This window comes from Lotus japonicus, chromosome 2, assembly GCF_012489685.1.
Source record: "Lotus japonicus ecotype B-129 chromosome 2, LjGifu_v1.2".
NCBI classification, from domain to species: Eukaryota; Viridiplantae; Streptophyta; class Magnoliopsida; order Fabales; family Fabaceae; genus Lotus; species Lotus japonicus.
Genome location: NC_080042.1, coordinates 79301552 through 79322497, shown reverse-complemented (window position 1 = coordinate 79322497; position 20946 = coordinate 79301552). Strand labels below are relative to the sequence as shown.

The window sequence follows — 20946 nt, the reverse complement described above, 5'->3', positions numbered from 1 at the left end:
GTTAGTTCCTCATCCTTTTCCATTTATTTTTCTTCAATTTCCCTTTTCCTATGCACAATGCTTCTACCATTGTTGCTGAGCTAATTCGGCACACCGAGTTTTTAAATTTAGTGTGAATTGTAGTGTTCGAAGTTTCAAAACTTAATAGACATTAGGAAGACCAACGTACCAGGTTCTAAAACCCGATAGCATAAGGGTTGGATTCTATTACCAGTTTTAGAATCCGGGAAGTATTAGGGAAAATGAATGTTGTATTTTGGGGTATATAGCTTGGTATCATGAAACTTTGTCAAAGTATTCCGAGTTTTTTTAACTCGGAAGTGACCAACTTCGAATTTTGTATTATGCGTTTTAAAACCCGATATCGTATAGGATTATTTCATATTGTAAAACCGGTACTACTTAATTCTTATTAACTTGTTTTCTTTGCTGATTATTTTATCACACTTTAATTTATATTTCCCGTTTAATATGTTGCAGTACTTTCTGGCTAAGACGAAGGAGACAGTTCTCAGGAGGGCAGTTAATCAGTCATAAAGCTGCTCAAGGTGTGGATGATCGTGGTAGGGATGGTTAAAAACAGGAAGATGGTCGTATACCGCTCACAACGTCTGAGCGTAGACAATGAGCTATCCAATATGAGGAGACGCATGATGATCCATTAACCCTACCACCACCATGACATGGCGAGGAGCGTATTGAGCCATCCACACGAGCACGAACTCATGTTGATGATGTTGAGCATGCCACACCACCACTACAGCAAGACCAATAATTTGTTGGCGGGCCAGGGCCTGAGGAGTTGTTGGTTTTGACCGGTTATATGTTGACCATGTCGCCTCATTTGTGTGGAGCGCTCATTTATGCATTTGTTTTTTTGGTAATTCTTGTTGCCGAAGACATTTGAACCAACCTTCTTTGAAAAAAAAAAGTCAAAATTGCGAAAGTAAATTAATAATTAATTAAAAAAACTAATTGTATACTATAAATCTTAAACTCGGAAAAGCTGTTTGAATGGAAGCACCTATATTCTCTATACACATGGAAATAATTAAGCATCAGAAACATGCATCTGAAATCAACAAATTAAAGAATTAATCTCCTATAGATGTTTGAATCTTACAAAGTAAATACATAGAGAGATCAAAAGAGAAGAGAACTTACACTTAAAGTTAAAACCATTAGAGAAGAAGGCCATATATAGAGAAGGGCAGTATAAGCCAGTAATTAACAACAAATGAATGACATATAATTTGATAGCAGCATGCACTAGGTTAGCTAGTTTACGTACATACTACATATACATTTAAGTCATGGCTTAAACATGTTTAGAAGAGACTGCAACACATGAAGCTGCAACCTGAGCTGCAATATGTGTTCCGCCGTATGGACGAAAAGTCTTTCCGGCTTGAGGCTGCTCCCGCCGGGAATCATCCGTTGCAACTTCTTCATCTTCATCTCAACTGTCACGCAACCGCAACCGCTCTTCCTCCTCCTTTGCTTCCTCCTCCTCCTCCACTTCACCTTAGACAAATCTTTGCAACCCATTAGAATATTGAATGCACCAAAAATTAAACCACCCCTTATAATAGGGAAACTATGTGCGTGAATGAGAAAAGAAGAAGAAGAAGAAGAAGGTGAATGTTTGTATAGGAAGAAAGAATGTGGAATGCGGGAGCTATAAATAACAGAGAGAAGAGATACACTCACATGTGAGCTGAGCCAAGCCGCACTGTTGTGGTCTTCTTTCTTTCTTTTTTAGGCGTTTTAATTGAGTAATGTTTCTTCCACACCTCTCTTTTGAGGTGGAGAGGTGGAATGGTGAGAAAGATAGGAAGAAAAGAAAAAGTAAGAGAGAGAAAATATGAGATGTGATAGATGATAAGATGAGAGAGATAAAAATAAAAAAAGGTGAAAATGGAGTGTTTAAAAAATGAGGTGTGTATATATCATTACCGGTTTTAATTTGGTCGCATGGTCTTGTTTCGCCATGTGCCCTTACACGCTTGCTTCCTTTGTCGCTTCCCATAATTCGTTAGATAACAACAATATCCTATTTTTTAATGATAATAATAACACAATATCATTTTTTAGATTCGTTAGATAAAATAAGTCATTGTTATCGGCCGTAGATATTGTGGGATAAGAAGATAACCCTATTAATTAAGTATATATACTTTACTAGGAAAGTGTGCGTGTTTGATTGTTTGGTAAGATGAATCCCAAAATATGAAACTGAAGTGAACACGTACGTGCGGGATGACAACGAGGTGGAAGAAAGAAAGGGACAAGTGAGCTTAGCTGCACCCACCGTGGATGATGTGATCAAACTCTTGTGCTCATGCCCCACCCAACCAACTAGTCTTCAAACAAAGCTTTTGACCCGCCGACTCCTTCCTTCTAAACACGGTAATTCATTCTATTTGGATGGCAAAATTAGATGAATCAAGTTTTATTTTATACATTTTCTTAGGGTTGAAATATTTGGGACAAAAACTAAGAATACTCTTAAAGAACTTGTATTTATTACCTCATTATTGCTCAGTGAACCAAGGAAATTACGACCTTTAATTTCCCTTTATAGATAGGTTAATTGCATCATTGAGATGCAAATTTTTAATTTCCCTCTTTTCCATTGTTGGTGATGGGGATGCCAAAATGGACCTTCGATAATATACATAACATAAAGAAGTGATCGAGGGTATAGGTAGGGGTGGGACCTTAGTTCATCACATAATTCCAACATTAACCAAGCGTGTTGGCATCATTAAATCCTGTGCCATACTGTCATTCATGTTATCATTAACAAGGATCATATATACATCTTGTAGTATCATCTAACTTATATATCAAACTTGTTTACAAGCAAGCGAAATCCTTAGATCATGCGTAACAAATTAGACAGGTAAGCAAGAAAACTAGCTGACAAGCAAATGCAAACTAGCACATGCACTCTAGCTTCCTGTATATATAATTATATATAGTAGCATTAAAGCATTAATTCATGTAGTAGTATATATTAGCTGTATCGTATTTAATTTGTTGAAGTATAAGCCGTGCGTGTGCCATTCATATAGTATTTGGAAAGTTACATGCATGGTTGGTTGTCTTCTCTAGAAGGGTCACCAAAACTCATGCCATGTGAGGGTTGACGATGACGTTTGTTGGCAGGCACACGTGCGATCGATTAAATGCATGGGTGCAGAACACACAATACAATTGTTTCCATTCTCAGCTCAGCCTCAGAGCATCCTGATATTACCAATAGCTTAAAAGAATTATTGAACTTGCATAAAATTAATGAATTTACTTTTGTTAATAATTAATGTTCACAAATCTTATTAAAAACATATTTTCCCATGCATTCCATAACTGTCCAGCTCCCTGTTGATCACTAGGAAATTGTTTGGAAATGGGTCCCAAATGTGGATTTAACTGGAGATCTAATTGTATTACCTATTGCATGATTATCTCTGAGTATACCTAGCTATGATTCCAAAGGTCCACCTACGCATATATTTGGTCGATCGTGGGCTTCATTAGTTTATTTAATGCATTGCATCATGGAGTAAACTACGTACACATTCCAACAACTTGGAAAGCTGATCACGTGCGATGTCGCACAAACTTTAGCCAGAGGGATGGATATGTAAACTGATGGAAGCATTCTACAAAACAAAGCAAATTAGAGGGGGAAATCCTTAGCTAAACATTGAAAATTTTCTCCCTAAATAATCAGTGACGACGGAATTGAAAACGGGGCAAAAAGTGGTGTTGCTAAATTTGTATAGAGGGGTTATAATTTCCGTCATTGATTGAGATGGAAAATTTCGTCACCAAAACCCTAATCAAAATTAGCATTTGATGGGGAAATTTACCTCTCAAATTTAGCGAGAGATTTACTTCCGTCGTCTTTGACGGTTTGAATTTTCAACTCTTATAGAAATGAATCATTTTCTTGCTTCCGCAACAACCCTTATATACTCCACTGCCACCACCATCAACAACCGATGAATCCCTTGAAACCGTAATTCCAAACCACCAGACAAGACCCAAAACGACAATAAAATTTGTAACCTCTATCACCACCACTGCTCGCACCAAATCAAATACTTTGTTCTCCGCTTAGTCCACGACATTAAAGCCCTTTTTGGTTTTTTTTTCTCGATTATAATTCTTTTGTCTTTAGCCGTTGGGTAAGTACGAACTACCATACCACTTATTGGATTGGTTTGTGCAAATGACCCAAAAGTTTGAAGTAGTTCAAGGAGAGTGAGAAGCTTAAAGGTGCGTGTTTTTTTTTCGGTAAGCAAAATTGAGTGATTTAGAACACTTACACTTATAGTCCATATACCTTTGCTCTTAATCTATATATATATGTAAAGCTCACTTGAGCTAAAAGTATTAAATGCATTAAAGAAAGAAAGTTAAAAAAATTTCTATTCAACTTCCAATATACATCCACTTATTAGTAATTATTAATTAGTGATTGTTAAACTTTTCAAATTCTAATATTTTAAATTAAATATTAATATTATTTTAATTTTAATTATTAATTTCTACATGAGGGAAATTTAACTGAAATTGACTAACTTTACATTAACAAAAATATTAGATTTATTTCTGCTTCCTAAATTTGATTATTCCTGCTTCCTAAAAAAAATATTAGATAGTTAATAGTATTTTTATACTTCTTTTTAATTTTAAGACTTTATAATTTTTTATATATTAAAATTAAAATTAATTTTATAATAATTATACATCATAGGTTGAGGAATTTTTAAAAAATAACAAATAAAACTTATTAATATTTTTTACACTACTTACTAAAATGTAAAAGTTACTTTTAATTAACCTTTGTATTAACATTTTCCTTTGTAGTAAATAAATTAAATTAAAATATTAAAAATGAATCAATTTTTCTAAGTCATTAGCTATTCAACTACCTACAAAAATGTATAACACAATTGAAATTTTGTTATAAATACACCAAAAAACTAAAAAAAAAAATATTTGTATTATATACATTAAACTAAACTAAAAATTGATCAATAAATTTTTTAGATCAATTATTTATTCAACTACCAACTAAATTTACATTTTTGTTGTATAAGGTAGAATAGAACATGACAAAAGACTCCTGAAATATAACACTTTAGTTCTTTAAAAAAGAGCGGAAAAAAAAGATTAACAAGACACTCTAATAAGCAATAGCTACGCATTAATATAATCATTTAATAAAATATTTAATTAGATACAAAAATATTTTTAAAAAATATATTAGCCATAGTAATTTATTTTTTATTCAATTATCATTAAAATTTTAATGAAATATATTAAGCAGTAAAATCTTCCTACCTTTGCATTAAAATAAAGGAAGCAATAAAAAATTTCTTTGTAATTAATATATTAAATAATAAAATAAAAAAACTGAAAATTTGTATTGTCAAAAGTAATTCAACAACCTAAATTGAATAATAATATTCATAAACTTAAAAATTGACTTGAATTTTGCATTAGGGAAAAATAACGAAAATTAAACTTGATTAATGAAAAAATAATGTTATCAATAAATAATTTAAATAAAATTGTTTAAATTGAAAAACGACACTATAATGTATTTACTATTAACTATAATGTATGTGTGTTTTATTTGACGAACAAATCTCAATATAATTTTATGATCTTATAATATATTAGTAAAAACAATTTTGAGCAAGGTTAATAGATATATTACGCCAAAGTTAAATAAATATAACTTTACAATGTACATAATACTTAATCTATTTAATTTATATCGTATTATAGTTGAAAAAGATGATATTACTTTATTTTTCTCAATTTTAATATGTGTAAATTTGTTTGGGAAATTGTGATTGTCCTTCCCAAAAAATGACTTTCTGAGTAAAAAGTACAAAAAATGGTTAAACAACGTCTTTGATGGCATTTAAAACTTATTGCTTATTTTTTTCAAATGGACTGTATTATATTTCACATTATTAAATAAATAAATAAATATCTTATATTTTTAAAATAATCCAATGCTGATTATTAAATATTAATTATTAAATTTGAGTAATATAAATTTATTTACAAAGAGAACTCTAATAATATTTATTGAAAAGTCTTTTTTTCTGAAATGATTGAAATGTTGAACTCTACTAATATTTATTGAAAAATATTTTAATATTTATGTAATAATTTAAACTATAATCATTATTATTTAATGTTAAAAATGTTGTAAAGAAACCCGTGCAACGCACGGGTATAATATCTAGTTAAATTTATGGGAGACTTTATTTTTTTACTTTCTTCTAAATGAGGAAGGACATTTATTACAATTATGCATAGTTCAATATGATTTAATTAATGAGCTGATTATTGTCTGGTTAATTATACTCCCTCCGTTCCCTATTATAAGTCACATTTTTTGAAAAAAATTTGTTACAAAATATAAGTCACTTTCTAATATCTAGGAAGCATTAAATAAATTTTTCCAAGTTCACCTTCATATTTAATATGAATGAGATGATAAACTTTAGAAGTATTAACTTGGAGAGAGAAAATCATATGAAAGTAAATAAGGGTAATCTAGGAAAGTAAATTACTTTTTTTACAAATTTATTACTAATAACTACTTTTCTTAATCTAAGAGAATTAGGGCCTGTTTGATTGTGTTTTTAATTTTCTTGTTTCCAAAACTATTTTGTAAAACAATTTTTAAAAACAACTTTTCAGAACAAGAAATGAAAAAAACTTGTTTGGTAATATTATTTCAAAAACAGATTTAGAAATAAAAAAACAAAAAAACTTGTTTGATAAACTTGTTATAAAAACATTATTTAGAGGAAAAAAATTAAAAAGCTTGTTTGGTTTTATGTTTATTTATTTATTTTAGAGTAAAATACACTCACCCCCTCAAGATTTGCAAGAATGACACTCCACCCCATTCTTTTTTTAAACCTACACTCCACCCCATTTTTTATAAAGGCAAAATTTAGTGACGAAAACAAATTCGTCACTAATAAAAAATAATTACTAATTAGTTAAAATTTAAATAAGTTTAATGCATATACACTATCATACATTAATTTATGAAAATAATTTTACTGAATTAAATTTAAAAAAACATATTTCTAACCACAAACGGTCACCACCATCTGTCTCCAAATCATATTTCTAACCACAAACGGTCACCACCAAGCCTTTGCTCCCTTTAACACGACGGCCACTGTCCCAGAATGTGAAACCCCATGGCACCACCATGCATCAAAGTTTTGTTGCGACCTGAACCACAGAACGTGAATCGCACATTCCCAAAGCTACCTGTTCAACTACTTTTTGTGAACTTCACCCCCTTTAAGTTGCGAGCGAACGCTCTATTGGTCTAAGATGTCGTTGGATTTTGTTAAAAACGGTGCTCCACCGCATCGTTGGGTTCTAATAACCTCCGATCCACTTCATATTTCTTAATTTTGTTTTTCTATTTTCTTCACCCATTTATCTTGCTTTTTGGGTCTACAATCCAATTTTCAAAATTTGAGGTATAAAGAGATTATTTTGATTAAAATTGAATTATTACCAAATATGAAAACACAAGCATGTTTCCCTATATTCGATATATGGTTTGTAAACCGGTCGGATGTGCTATTGCAGAATTCGCATTGTGAATTTACGGAGGAAGACCGCGATTGAGAGAATGAGGAGGACTGTGATATTTTCATTTTTTAATTTATTGGATTATATTGAAAATATTTTTTGAAATTATTGATTAACAATTTAAATAATAACTAATTATTAATGAAGAATATTTTTCGTCACTAAATTTGCATCTATATAAAATGGGGTGGGGTGTAGATTTTAGACAAGAATGGGGTGGAGTGTAATTTTAACAAACCTTGAGAGGGGTGAGTGTACTTTACTCTTTATTTTATGAAACTTAAAACCTTTCTTCCAACAGCAAAATTGCAGCACGTGAACATAACTAGTAAGGACATCACCTACTTGCACCAAAATCCCTTTCCTTTATGGAGATACCCACAGCCTTGCCATTGAAACAAGAAGCAATTCTTGGTTAATTCTTCACGACTCTAAGTCAACATTAGTGCATAACAAAGCAATTTAAATAGCATTGTGCACAAGTGTTCAACAAAGATCATGTGAGCATTACTTTTTTTTTTGAAGAGGAAAGTGAGAAGGATAAGTCATAAGACCTGCTGTGCATTCACTGCATTGATTCATGCGCAGCAAAAATCAGATGAAGGAAAGGACCTCAGAGTGGAACTATGGGGAATCAGACAGAAAACAAAGATTAAAAAGATAGCATAAATGAGACTCTCTGGTTCAGCAATGGGGACAAAAAAAATCATCTTCCTCCTCCAATTTGTTTTTCTTTTTTACAGAGAAGATCATAGAACTTCATCCTTCATCATCTCCCACCTCAACCCTGGCAGTTGCATATAAACCCCATGAGTTTCACTACAAACCATTTTCTCTCTTCCAATAATCAACTCTGTTCAGCACAAAACCTTCAACCACCAAAACAGAGCCACAACCGCCCCCCATCACAAGCTTAAACCAGTACCCGTCTGCCTCTCATGGCAGCCCCTTTCCTAATCTTCACTGAATCACCCATTCACCAGAAACCACCATAAAAAAACCGACCAAAGAGCCTTTTCCCCAAATTGATAAGCCACCAGTAACTCATGATGAAACCAGTGACCCAACCCCTCTTTTCTTCGCCGGAAACCTCAGCACCACTGTCCGATCCACCTCGCCCCCTTCGCTCTCCTCGCCGCCGTGCGCCATGCATGCTGCCACCTCCTGCTAGCCGCCCTTGGACCCTCGTTGCTCCCTCGGAGCGCGAGCCACAGTGAACGGCCACCACCACAGGAAGAGAGCAACAAAGAGGAAGAGCGTGGGTTCCTTGCGTGTTTTAATACTCTAATTCCGTTTAATTACAATCATGCCATTAATGAAAAACAAGAAAACACATTGTTCTCCGTGTTTCATTGTTCCAGAATAAAAATAGAAAACAAAAACAACTTTTTCTTGTTCTGATTTTTCTGTTTTAAAAACAAAAAAATAGGGAACAGTTTTTAAAACAATTCTGAGAAAACAATTTTATCAAACAAGTTTTTTTGTTTTTTAATTTTATAAAACAGAAAACTGTTTTTAAAAACAGAAATCAAACAGGCCCTTAGTTATTTGTGACTTATATATAGGAACGGAGGGAGTATATCCTTTGGCGTTTCACCATATAAGTCCACAAGCATTTAAAAGAAGATCGAGCTGGAGGGCTGCATACATATCCACTTTTGTGGCGTGTTCACCGGGACGATGGCCAGGCTCATGTGAGACTTGAGTGGTCCATTTTGGTGGCACGATGGACCACTTTATTTGGAGGCGTTTCAAGTGTTGGCGGAAAACATTGTCTCCCCCATGGTTATCACATTATTTAGGTGGTTTCTGGAACTGAATGCAAATTGCAAGAGGATATAATTTTGCAATTTCACCATATTAGGAAATTAAGCATTATTTGTGGTTGCTATCAATTAGTTGCATCTTGCAGTAGATGATGATCCATGTATACATGCACACAGTGCAAGTGTTGCTAGCTCATTGATCACGACCATTCATGCAACTATATATATATATTGCAGGAAAGTACCAGAGAAAGTCTTAGACTTCTAGTTGTATTTGGGACCGGCAAATTGTAAAGTTAGTAATAAATTGATTGGTGAGAGCATTTAGTTTAGAGTTTGATATTTATGCAGTGTGTATAGAGAAATATTTATTAGGGGTGACCTATATATAAATTTATTGCGATTTCGGATCATTGAAGATATTAGTATCATAACTATCGGCTATGAAGATACTTGAATTCAATAAAATAATAAAATAAGTTGATATCTCTACACGGCCGGTGGTATTGCTTGAACTCGTAGATGTTTTCTTGATAGTCCTAAATTGTTGTGAACCAGTACATAATTTTGAGACTTTTGCATTTATTTATTTTGTCACAAATTTCTACTAGATAATTACTAGTTGATAGTAGACGATAATCGGGAAAGTTATAGGAACATTGGTCACTTTTATCCCCAATTGAGAGAATAGGTAAAATAATCCCTAAAGGATGGCTCAAATTTAAAATTAGACTTTCAAGGACTAAGTTGAGTAAACATTTTTTATACATCAAAGATTATGACTCGGTTTGAAAGAACTTATAATAATGTTTAAGATAAAAAGACTAATGGAAAGCACGAAGCACCGCCTATAGTTTTCTCCGGCAGCCTTAAGATCTTGAATAAAAACTAGTCCGCTTTTTTTTATTAGACTAATGGAAAACACGAAGCACCGCCTATGGTTTTCTCCGGCAGCCTCAAGATCTTGAATAAGAACTAGCCTGCTTTTTTTAAAGCGGGCTACTCTTATTTATTTTCTTTGACAACTAGCCTCCTACTCTTGTTTTTGTTTTCTTTGACAACTTGCCTGGTACTCTAAACAAGAACATGAATAGTTATGGGCTCCGATATAGTTCTTTTAATGGAAAGCACGAAGCATCGCCTATGGTTTTCTCCGGCAGCATCAAGATCTTGAATAAAAACTAGCCTGCTTTTTTTAAAGCGGGCTACTCTTATTTATTTTCTTTGACAACTAGCCTGCTACTCTTGTTTTTTTTTTTCTTTGACAACTTGCCTGGTACTCTAAACAAGAACATGAATAGTTATGGGCTCCGATATAGTTCTTTTAATGGAAAGCACGAAGCACCGCCTATGGTTTTCTCCGGCAGCCTCAAGATCTTGAATAAAAACAAGCCTGCTTTTTTTAAAGCGGGCTACTCTTATTTATTTTCTTTGACAACTAGCCTACTACTCTTGTTTTTTTTTTCTTTGACAACTTGCCTGGTACTCTAAACAAGAACATGAATAGTTATGGGCTCCGATATAGTTCTTTTATGCAGCCCAGAGTGTTTTTTTCGTGGACTACATCATACCAAAAATGGGTTGCATTTTAAATAGATTTGCGATACAGGGTCTTTTTCCTATGTAGCCTATAAGCCCAATTAGTTAAAGGAAGAATTATATTTTTGTAGGGGATTATTGTGGCGAAAACAATAATTAATAGTGTTATATATACACTTGACCACAGAAAAAAAAAGAGTTATATATACACATCAATAATTAATCTCTAATAGGATCAAGAGATTTTTTAAATTATTTTTAATGGAGGGGTTATGCCAGGAAAAAACAAAAGCTAAACATTAACCAATGATCAATAAGCAACTTATGACACTCCCCCAATGGATAACTAAAAGGTTGAGTACCAAACAAAAATCATGTCCAACATGTGCTAACACCAATGATCAATACTCTTCTTCTGATAGCTAGGTTGCAACAACTTAGCATAGCATACAAGTGTGAAACATCTAAAGAGGAAAGGAGGAATCGGTAATCTTTAAAGAGTCACTTTCAATAATTACTCACTATAAATCATATGAAAAATGATTTTCATCACCTTAGAGACGACTAACCGCTCAACAAGGAAGGAATTGGCAATACCAAAACTCCATAAATTCTTGCAAAATCACGTGACCCTCTGACCCGTTGTATTCCTCACTGCTTCGCCACAACTAACATATAACTCATTTGTTATGGACCCATCAACACTAAACTTAAGCCAATTGTCACTCGTTTGCTCACCTTCAACAACCCAAAACGAAGCGACATGCTACAACCGAAAGTCTCATGCTGCGAACCAAGAAGGAGATGTTTCTACAATTTTTTCCGTGTAATAAATTGCACTTATAATTCGGGTACCGCACTCGCTGGTTACCCTAATCTATGTCTAGGGCAAACATTTTGAAATATAAATATTGATTTTCAGTTGACTAAGACATATTTTCCCCCCAATGAAATTGTGTAATAAAAATGGAGAATCAAACATAAAAGGAATAGTGAATCAAAGAAAGAATCCATTTATTTTAATTACATTGAAAAAAGAAAAGAATAATCCGTTTTATTTCAGGAACCTTACCCAACCTAAACCTTAGTAACGCTCACACTATACTATACTACGATGCTATGCTATGCTCTCTAATCCGTTTGCGCCGTTACGCCGCTGCTTCACCCTCTCTTCTCCTCCACCACAACCACCACAATAACCGCTTCTACTCCTCTCCTCCTCCTCCTCCTCCCTCCGCCATGGTTGCTCACGCGAAAGACGATGCCTACCTCACCGCCGCAATCCCAAAGCGCATCAGCATGTTCGAGGCGATTCAGGCTGAACAGCGCACACTCCGGTTAACCCTATCGCCGGATCCTATCAAGGTCACCCTCCCCGACGGCAGCGTTAGGGATGCTAAGAAATGGCAGACCACTCCCCTCGACGTTGCTCGCGACATCTCCAAGAATTTGGCTGCTAACGCTCTCATCGCTAAGGTCAATGGCGTTCTCTGGGACATGGCTCGTCCTCTCGAGGAGGATTGCGAGCTCCAGATCTTCAAGTTCAATGATGATGAAGGAAGAGACACTTTCTGGCATTCCAGCGCTCACATTCTAGGCCAGGTTTCACTTCTCATTTCTCTTTGTTTCGTTTTCAATTCGAATCATAGCATTGAGAATGATGATTCTGATTTTGTTTTTGGTTATTTGTAGTCTCTTGAGACTGAGTATGGATGCAAGCTTTGCATTGGGCCTTGTACTACAAGAGGAGAGGTGAGTTTGTGTTTGCACGCGTACTGTTTGTTGAATTGTCTTCAGCATTTTTTAGGGATACTGAATAAGAATGTTAATGTATTTGTTTAGGGATTCTATTACGATGCGTTTTACGGCGACCTGGGTCTGAATGATGATCATTTCAAGCAAATTGAGGCTGGGGCATTGAAGGCTGCTGCGGTATCGTTTTCGCTTCATTGTCTTGTGCCTTTCTTTTATTCATTTTCTTAAGTTTCCTGCTATAGCTGCTCTGTTTCTATTGGTGAAAAATAGTTATTTTTTTTTACCTGATTATGTTAATTTCTTATTGAAGCTAATGGGTTCCGTGCAGTAAATTTGATTCCTAAAGCAAATCTAATCATTTCTTATTTGATCTAGTTGTTATTTTCCATTTTTCAACGCGTGTCCGAAATTCTTCCTTACTCTTGTCTTTAAAATTCTCACATTGCATTTCGTGAATGCTAATTCTCATTGTTATGATGATAAGCATTATATTTGTGGTAGTTTATAAATGTGATGTATAATAATGGTTTATATTTGCAGGAAAAACAACCTTTTGAGCGAATTGAAGTTACCCGTGATCAGGCTCTTGAGATGTTTTCGGAGAATAAGTTTAAGGCAAGTTTTTTTTGGTGATTATTTTCTTATTTCTGTGACATTTAATATTATCTTATTCATCATGTAATCATACAGATCTGAACCATGTTTCCTATTTTATTTTGCCTATAATGTATGAGATCACAATTTGCTGCATTGGCTTACTTGGGTATTGTTATCAGATTGAAATTATCAATGATTTGCCAGCTGACAAGACTATCACGGTATACAGATGTGGTCCCCTCGTTGATTTGTGTCGTGGACCACATATACCTAATACATCCTTTGTCAAAGCAATTGCATGTTTAAAGGTTAGTGTTTGATCTTTCTTATAAAGCCATTTTTTATTTTGATTTATCCATTAACTTATATCAATGCATGTATTTTGATTATTGGGGTTGCAATTACAGGCTTCATCAGCATATTGGAGGGGGGACAAAGATCGTGAAAGTTTACAAAGAGTTTATGGCATATCTTATCCTGATCAGAAGAGTTTAAAGGTGATTTTCAATCATAAGTTAGTTATCATAGGTCTGAAATCTGAATGTTCAGTTATAGTTCTTTGTGGATTATGTAAAATACTATTAGTTGTCAATAGTGTGCTATAGCATTTACAAGTGTTATAGCTCCTTTTCACTATGCTATTGCTACATGCTTACTTTGGTATTTGGAAACGAGGCTTGGATTGTGCTGCTATTTGCAATAAATGGATAACTAATCTATAAGGCTTAATAATGTGCTATAGTGTTTATTGGCGCCCTAGCTTCTTTTGCCAGGGTGGTTCTTTAGCGTGGTGTTTTTGAAGTAGTTTGTGGACTATGCTTGTATCCTGTGGCTATAGGCCTATAGCAGAGTAGCGTTTGGCATCAATTACAAGTGTTATAGCTCCTTTTCACTATGCTATTGCTACATGCTTACTTTGGTATTTGGAAACGAGGCTTGGATTGTGCTGCTATTTGCAATAAATGGATAACTAATCTATAAGGCTTAATAATGTGCTATAGTGTTTTTTGGCGCCCTAGCTTCTTTTGCCAGGGTGGTTCTTTAGCGTGGTGTTTTTGAAGTAGTTTGTGGACTATGCTTGTATCTTGTGGCTATAGGCCTATATCAAAGTAGTGTTTGGCATCAATTATAAGAGAAAGACAACAACATTCATTTTCTATTTTGAGTCATCACATTAAAGTATTAGGGCGACACTTGAAAATTCCATTATGATTTTATTATTTGATTATTTCATTTTCTATTCTTTTCAGGAATATTTGCATAGGCTGGAAGAGGCTAAAAAGTATGATCATAGGATTTTGGGTGTGAAGCAGGAGCTTATCCTTCATCATGAATGGAGGTAAAGTGGTTCCATTCTTGTCTGATTGCATGTTTTAGTAACCTTCTCTTACTGATACGACTTGGTCTGTCTTTATGTTAGCCCGGGAAGCTGGTTTTTCCTTCCACATGGTGCTCGAATCTACAACAAACTCATGGATTTCATTCGAAATCAGTACAGAGATCGGGGCTATCAAGAGGTTAGGTTTTAGCGTAGAAGTTTGTTGGTATAATAAAGAGCAATCTTTCACCAGGTACTAAGTACTACCTACTTTGAGTCATTAGGTCATATCCCCGAATGTATTTAACATGGAGTTGTGGGAGAAATCTGGTCATGCTGCAAACTATAGAGAGGATATGTTTGTCTTTGAGGTATGCTTCTACCCCATATTTATTGTTTATATGCATGTTTTGGAAGAGTCAGTTGGATGTCATATCTTTTTACCTTCCGAACGGACATTTCTTCTGAAAGAAATCATGTTATTTAACCAAAGTGTATTATTTTTTATGTGTTCTAGATTGACAAACAAGACTTTGGTTTGAAACCAATGAATTGCCCAGGGCACTGCTTGATGTTTCAGCACAGGGTTAGATCATATAGAGGTAATTTTCATCTACACTGACAAAATAGTGCCTTTTTTAAGTCTTCAAATAGTGCCTTTTTTAAAAAATTCTACTTGGGGTGGCTGAGCTAGCTTAGATTTTACTGTTGAGTTTAGCATAATGCACCTATCTTAGCTGCTAGATTAATGGATTTACAGTTGAGTCTGCCTGTACAGGGAAATACCTTTGATTCATTTTGTGAGGCTTCATCTTTCCTCCTCCTATTTAAGTTAATAATCTTCCTAGGAGGATGAAAAAAAGGGAGGGATGATTTTTTTATGTTGTATTCTTACATATAATATAATGTTCGCATATAGAGGAAGATTTTTTCAGTTAGTTATGTGTTCCAATTTTGATCTGGACTACAAAATATACCTGTGGGGAGGTAGACCTGGGCTTGACTTGTTTTATGTGAACTAAATCTATAATTTGATATTTGATGCTAATGCTCCATGAGTTTGAGTGCATAGTTTGAAGATGTGAAGTTTGTTTTGCTTGTCTTTTTGTATATTTATGTTATGTCTTAACTTTTTACCGGTTCTACAGAACTCCCACTTCGCTTCGCTGATTTTGGGGTTTTGCATCGGAATGAGGCTAGTGGTGCCCTGAGTGGATTAACACGTGTCAGGAGATTTCAGCAGGTAATCCTTTTTTTAGTGGTTATATTTCCAAATAAAGTTAATTTGCTGTTTTTGTTACCAGGGATCACATTCATATTTATGTGAAGGCACACATTGAATTCATTCGACCTTTTAGGCATATACACAATATACAAAAAATTCTTAAGGGATTTTGCTAAGAACCGACCCCCTATAGAAAGGGTATATGAAAGAAGATCTAAGAGAAATGTTGGGGATAATGTTTCCAGCTCTTAGAAGAGCATTAATTGTAACAGGTTTGGTAACCAAGCTGTTAGGGCAGTTAGAAGTTATTTACATGCGGCTAACAACCATGTAATGAGAGGACTAGACTTTTGAACAACCAGGGATTATCACTATCAGTTTATTCTTTCTTCTTCAGATTTCAGCCATAGCCACTAGGTTACTTTCTAATAAAATTCTCATCTTTTCTATTCTTCTAATACCGGTCTTCAATAGATTTTCAACTCATGTTGGGGTCTCACTAATCTTCTGCTGCAATTTGGTAGATAAAATGTTATTAGATGGTCATGGATTTGAAAATGTTAGTTCTTTAAAACAAATGAAGGAACATTGCAAGCCAGTGATCTTGATCCTTCTCCTCATCTTTAGTTTCTATTTCTATATTTATACTGTTAGAGGTGCCATATTATTAATGGTGTTTGCTTTACATTTTGCACAGGATGATGCACATATTTTCTGCAGGGAGTCTCAGGTGAGTTGAGCTTAAATTTATACAACATAACTCTTTGTAGTCTTTTTTGTGCTGAAGTTAAAATTATTTATTTGATTCATTATACAGATAAAGGAAGAAGTCAGAAAAGCCTTGAATTTCATCAATTATGTTTATGAAGTTTTTGGTTTCACATATGAGCTGAAACTTTCAACGGTATGCTTTTGCTCTTTATGGTTCTAAATGCTGATGTACCTTTTTAAATGCTTTCATGGTTTCATAAACCCTAGTTTCAAATACGAGTCTTCAAATGAAGGCTCCTTCAATAACATCTTAATGTTTGTCTATGAACTGTTTGGATTTTATAATGAAATCTCATCTTCTTTGATGATTTCTGCACTGGTAGTATAGAGTTCTCATTGTTCTCTCTCTCTCTCACACACACATTGGTGTTAACTTTCCTACGAAAGTTAGGCAAAAAAAAGCTGGAGATCATGTAGTAAATTTTAAGTCACAAAATGAGTGACATTCTATTTCTAGAAAATACCTACTAGACTTATGTAGCATTTATGCTCACATAACCTCTACATATTTCTTTTTCCTTTTTTATCCGGGTTTCCAGCTAAAGTAAGAAAAGAGAAAGTCTTGACCAACCTTTACCTTTTTTTCACTCTTTGAGAGTACTTCTATTTAATGCTTTACCTATATTTTCCTTTGCCTGTGTTAAATACTTGACCAGAGGCCAGAGAAATACCTAGGAGAGTTGGCAACATGGGAGAAGGCTGAAAACGCTCTTAAAGAAGCTTTGGACGAGTTTGGCAAGCCTTGGCAGGTATTCTACAAGTCTTTCATATTAGCATTATAGAGCTTAAGATATTGCTTCAAACATATGTTTATAATTCTGATTAGAGCTAATTCAAAATGGACACCTAGAAGCCGAGTTTTCCTATCATGTTTTAAATTCAATCATAGGTTTACTAGATAGTAGATACCAATATTATTTTCTCTCACATGGCATTTTAGTTTTCAAACACCTATTATATTTTCTATGGAACGTGACATTTGTTAGGCAGAATATATTTTTGCTTATATTCTGAGTAAAACTTTGCAGTTGAATGAAGGGGATGGTGCATTCTATGGACCTAAGATAGACATCAGCGTATCTGATGCATTGAGTCGAAAATTCCAGTGTGCAACTTTGCAGGTTTACACAGTTTAGCTTGATTTGAATTCACATAATTCAGTTTTGGATAACTTCTCAACTGATAGTTTGATGAATGTTGTTGCTTTCAGCTTGACTTCCAGCTTCCTGATCGATTTAAATTGGAATACTCAGCTGAGGATGAAGCCAAAATTGAGAGACCTGTTATGATTCACAGAGCCATTCTAGGATCTGTTGAGCGCATGTTTGCCATTCTTTTAGAGCACTACAAGGGTAAATGGCCCTTGTGGCTCAGTCCTCGTCAAGCAATTGTATGTCCTGTGTCAGAGAAATCACAAGCTTATGCACTGCAGGTTCATAGCTCTAACTTTTGGCTTTATTTTCTTGTATTTTTGTCCTTTTAAGTTATTACATATCATGGGATCACGCTTTTAATCTCCTTGAAGGGGACATTTTTGTTACACCCCTTCTACTTTTTTATGCTTGTCTAATCAGTCTTTTACTTTTCATGGAGCTGATACAAAGTTTACTTCCTCTTTGTTGTTTTTAGTACTGCTGAGCTTGTCTGAATCTCCCTGAAATAATGTTTTTCTTTATTGAGAGTATGTTATTGTGTTTTCATGCGTTTTTATGTAAACATGTCCGGTGGTACTTCTTGAAGTTCGAGCAATCTTCCTTGGATGGCTTAACTTCTCAGTGTTCTGTTTGTAACTTTTCTTGGGATACTTGTATTATTATATGATGTGAAAAGCAAGACACTTAATCATTGTATATTTGTAAAACATATATTTGTTCTGCAATTTTCTAGGTGCGAGATCAGATCCACCAAGCAGGATATCACGTTGATGCTGATACAACTGATCGGAAGATTCAGAAGAAGGTAACATAAACCTTTAATACCAATAATTTGTGTATGTGTTTGTTCATTCAGAACATAATAGTGCTGCTGACACTGTTTTGGTCTACCGCCGGATCAAATTTGACGGTTAATTTGTGTTTACATTAGACATATTGAGAAATCAGTATTCCTACTGTTCATACATCATATTGGTTAGTGTTAAAATAGAACCTTGGTTGGTTCCCAAAGTGAATTTCGTATCACCTGGTGCTTTTTTTTCCTGCCCGAAGTTGTAGTCACTAGTCACTTACCTATGAGTTGTGTGTATTCAGTTGCAGCTTATCCATGTGAACAATAACGTTTGATATATTCCACCCTTATTCATGTGGTGTGACAGCTTTTTTGGTCATACAATTGCATCTCTATCCTGCATTCATAAAAGGCTAATTAAATGCCAAGTGAAAAGTTCTCTTATTTACTTTTGTATGGAACTAATTTAATGTCTTTATAAGAGACTTGTATTAACCAGTGTTGTTAATGGCGGATAGCGTCGCGTAGCGGCGAGCCCGAAATCCGCAATAGCGCTATAGCGTGTAGCGCTATGGCCGCTACGCTGAAGGAGGAGGAGGAGGAAGGAGGAAGGAGGAAGAAGGAAGGAGCAGGTCTCTGTTTTCTTCGTGAAAAACAGAGGAGAACGCAGGAGCAAAGGTTGAAGAAGATTAAAAACGTGAAAGCCCCAGAATGCCCTTAAAATTTCTAAAATAATGTTTAAATCTGTGGGCATTTTGGGGTTTTCGCCCTGAACAGAAGGGTTTTTATTCCTCCTTGCAACGCTGCGTTTCATTAAAGACAGGAAAACCCCAAGTTGCCCTTTAAAAGTTTAGCCTAATGTCTAAATATGGGGGCATTTTGGGGTTTTCGCACCTGAACATTAGGGTTTTTCTCCCTCTTTCTTCCTCGCGCCGCTATTGCGTCGTTTCAGACGCTATTCTGGCCGCGATCGCGGCCGCTACAGCGGCCACGCGAGTTCCGCTCTGCTACAGCCTCCAGCGTCGCGGCCAACCACCGCTCCGCCACGGTGCGCCGCTATTGTGCCGCGATCGCGCGCTATTGACAACACTGGTATTAACTAGAAGTTATGTCATTTTGCAGGTACGGGAAGCTCAATTAGCGCAGTACAACTACATCTTGGTTGTTGGAGAGGAGGAAGCTAATACAGGACAGGTTCTTTCTATTCTCACTTTCTGATAGATATATTGATTGTTCAATTCAATTTTACTTCTAATCGGTAGTAATGTTCCGAAACCCCCCTTCCTACAAAATATATGTCTCTGCCCTTTTCTTGCTATGACATGCCATTATATACATTTCATTTGTGTTTTAGCTAGGTTGTAAATGAACTTTTTAAACCTGGCTCATTTTGTTGGAATTCATTCGAAGTGTATAAAAGATCAAGCTTGCTTGCTTATATGAATTGAGCCCAAATGGTTAATATCTCATTTGAGAATATTTAATTTATCATACAATATTACATACTTGATACTGGTGTCATTGTGTAAAATGTATTTCATCGTTCAAGTCCAAAGTCTGAAATAGAGTCAAGATTGAGAGTAGGGTTATGTACTGTGCTGGACCTACTTACCAAGCCAAGCTTGGGCTTAGGATTTTAGCTTTTTTTAAAGCTTTGTCTCAGTTCAGGTTTGGTAAATTTTAATTGAAAAAGTTTGAGCTTGTTGTATTTGACTGAACCTACACCCTTAAATTTGACAAGAAGTGTAGGGTAGCAATGGTCTCTGATATGTTTGCAGAAGTCAACCACATTTTTAGTTTTTTTTGTTGCTCTTCTACTCTATTAAAAATACTATGCAAGTATGCATGAGGGGTTACATCCACCCGCTGATCCTTGTTTATTGTGGCTGTCTTTTCACAAATCTCTTCACTCCGAGCGGGAATTTAAGTTTATTCATTGTTCCAGGTGAGTGTACGGGTTAGAGATAAAGCAGACCATAGCGTTATGAGTATTGAGAATCTACTCAAACACTTCAGCGACGAAGTTGCAGCTTTTCATTGATACTTCTCTTGTGAAAACTGTTGGAAGCAAATTTTACCCCCACTCACCTAGTTTGTTCACACTTTGTGTGCATTATTTATATTTTCAGCCTGACAATTTACATTTAGATGATTTGGGTAATGACTGTATTTTCTATGTGAATTTTGGAGCGCACTGATATCGATCCATTGTTTGAAAAGCTGAGAGAAAGTGTAATCTTTTATTTTCTGTCTACATTTTAATTATGTTTTTCGTTAGTTTTTTCCTTTTATATATTTGTTTGTTAAATTGAAGGAAACTATTGTTGGAAACTCGAGTGTAAGTGATAAGTTAGAAATGGATTAAGTGA

At 34.8% G+C, this 20946-nt stretch overlaps 1 protein-coding gene across 1 annotated transcript; it reads left to right on the top strand.

The window, feature by feature from the left end:
• Positions 1–12043: 12043 nt before the first annotated feature.
• LOC130739987 (threonine--tRNA ligase, mitochondrial 1) lies at positions 12044–20854 on the top strand. Its single transcript, XM_057592464.1, has 19 exons — positions 12044–12566; positions 12657–12716; positions 12807–12896; positions 13260–13334; positions 13496–13624; positions 13724–13813; positions 14567–14655; positions 14737–14833; positions 14919–15005; positions 15152–15236; positions 15783–15877; positions 16557–16589; positions 16677–16763; positions 17287–17379; positions 17659–17751; positions 17841–18062; positions 18518–18589; positions 19700–19771; positions 20523–20854. Exons 1-19 carry the CDS (start codon positions 12084–12086, stop codon positions 20616–20618), a joined length of 2148 nt encoding a protein of 715 aa, XP_057448447.1. The 5' UTR covers positions 12044–12083; the 3' UTR covers positions 20619–20854.
• Positions 20855–20946: the final 92 nt, after the last annotated feature.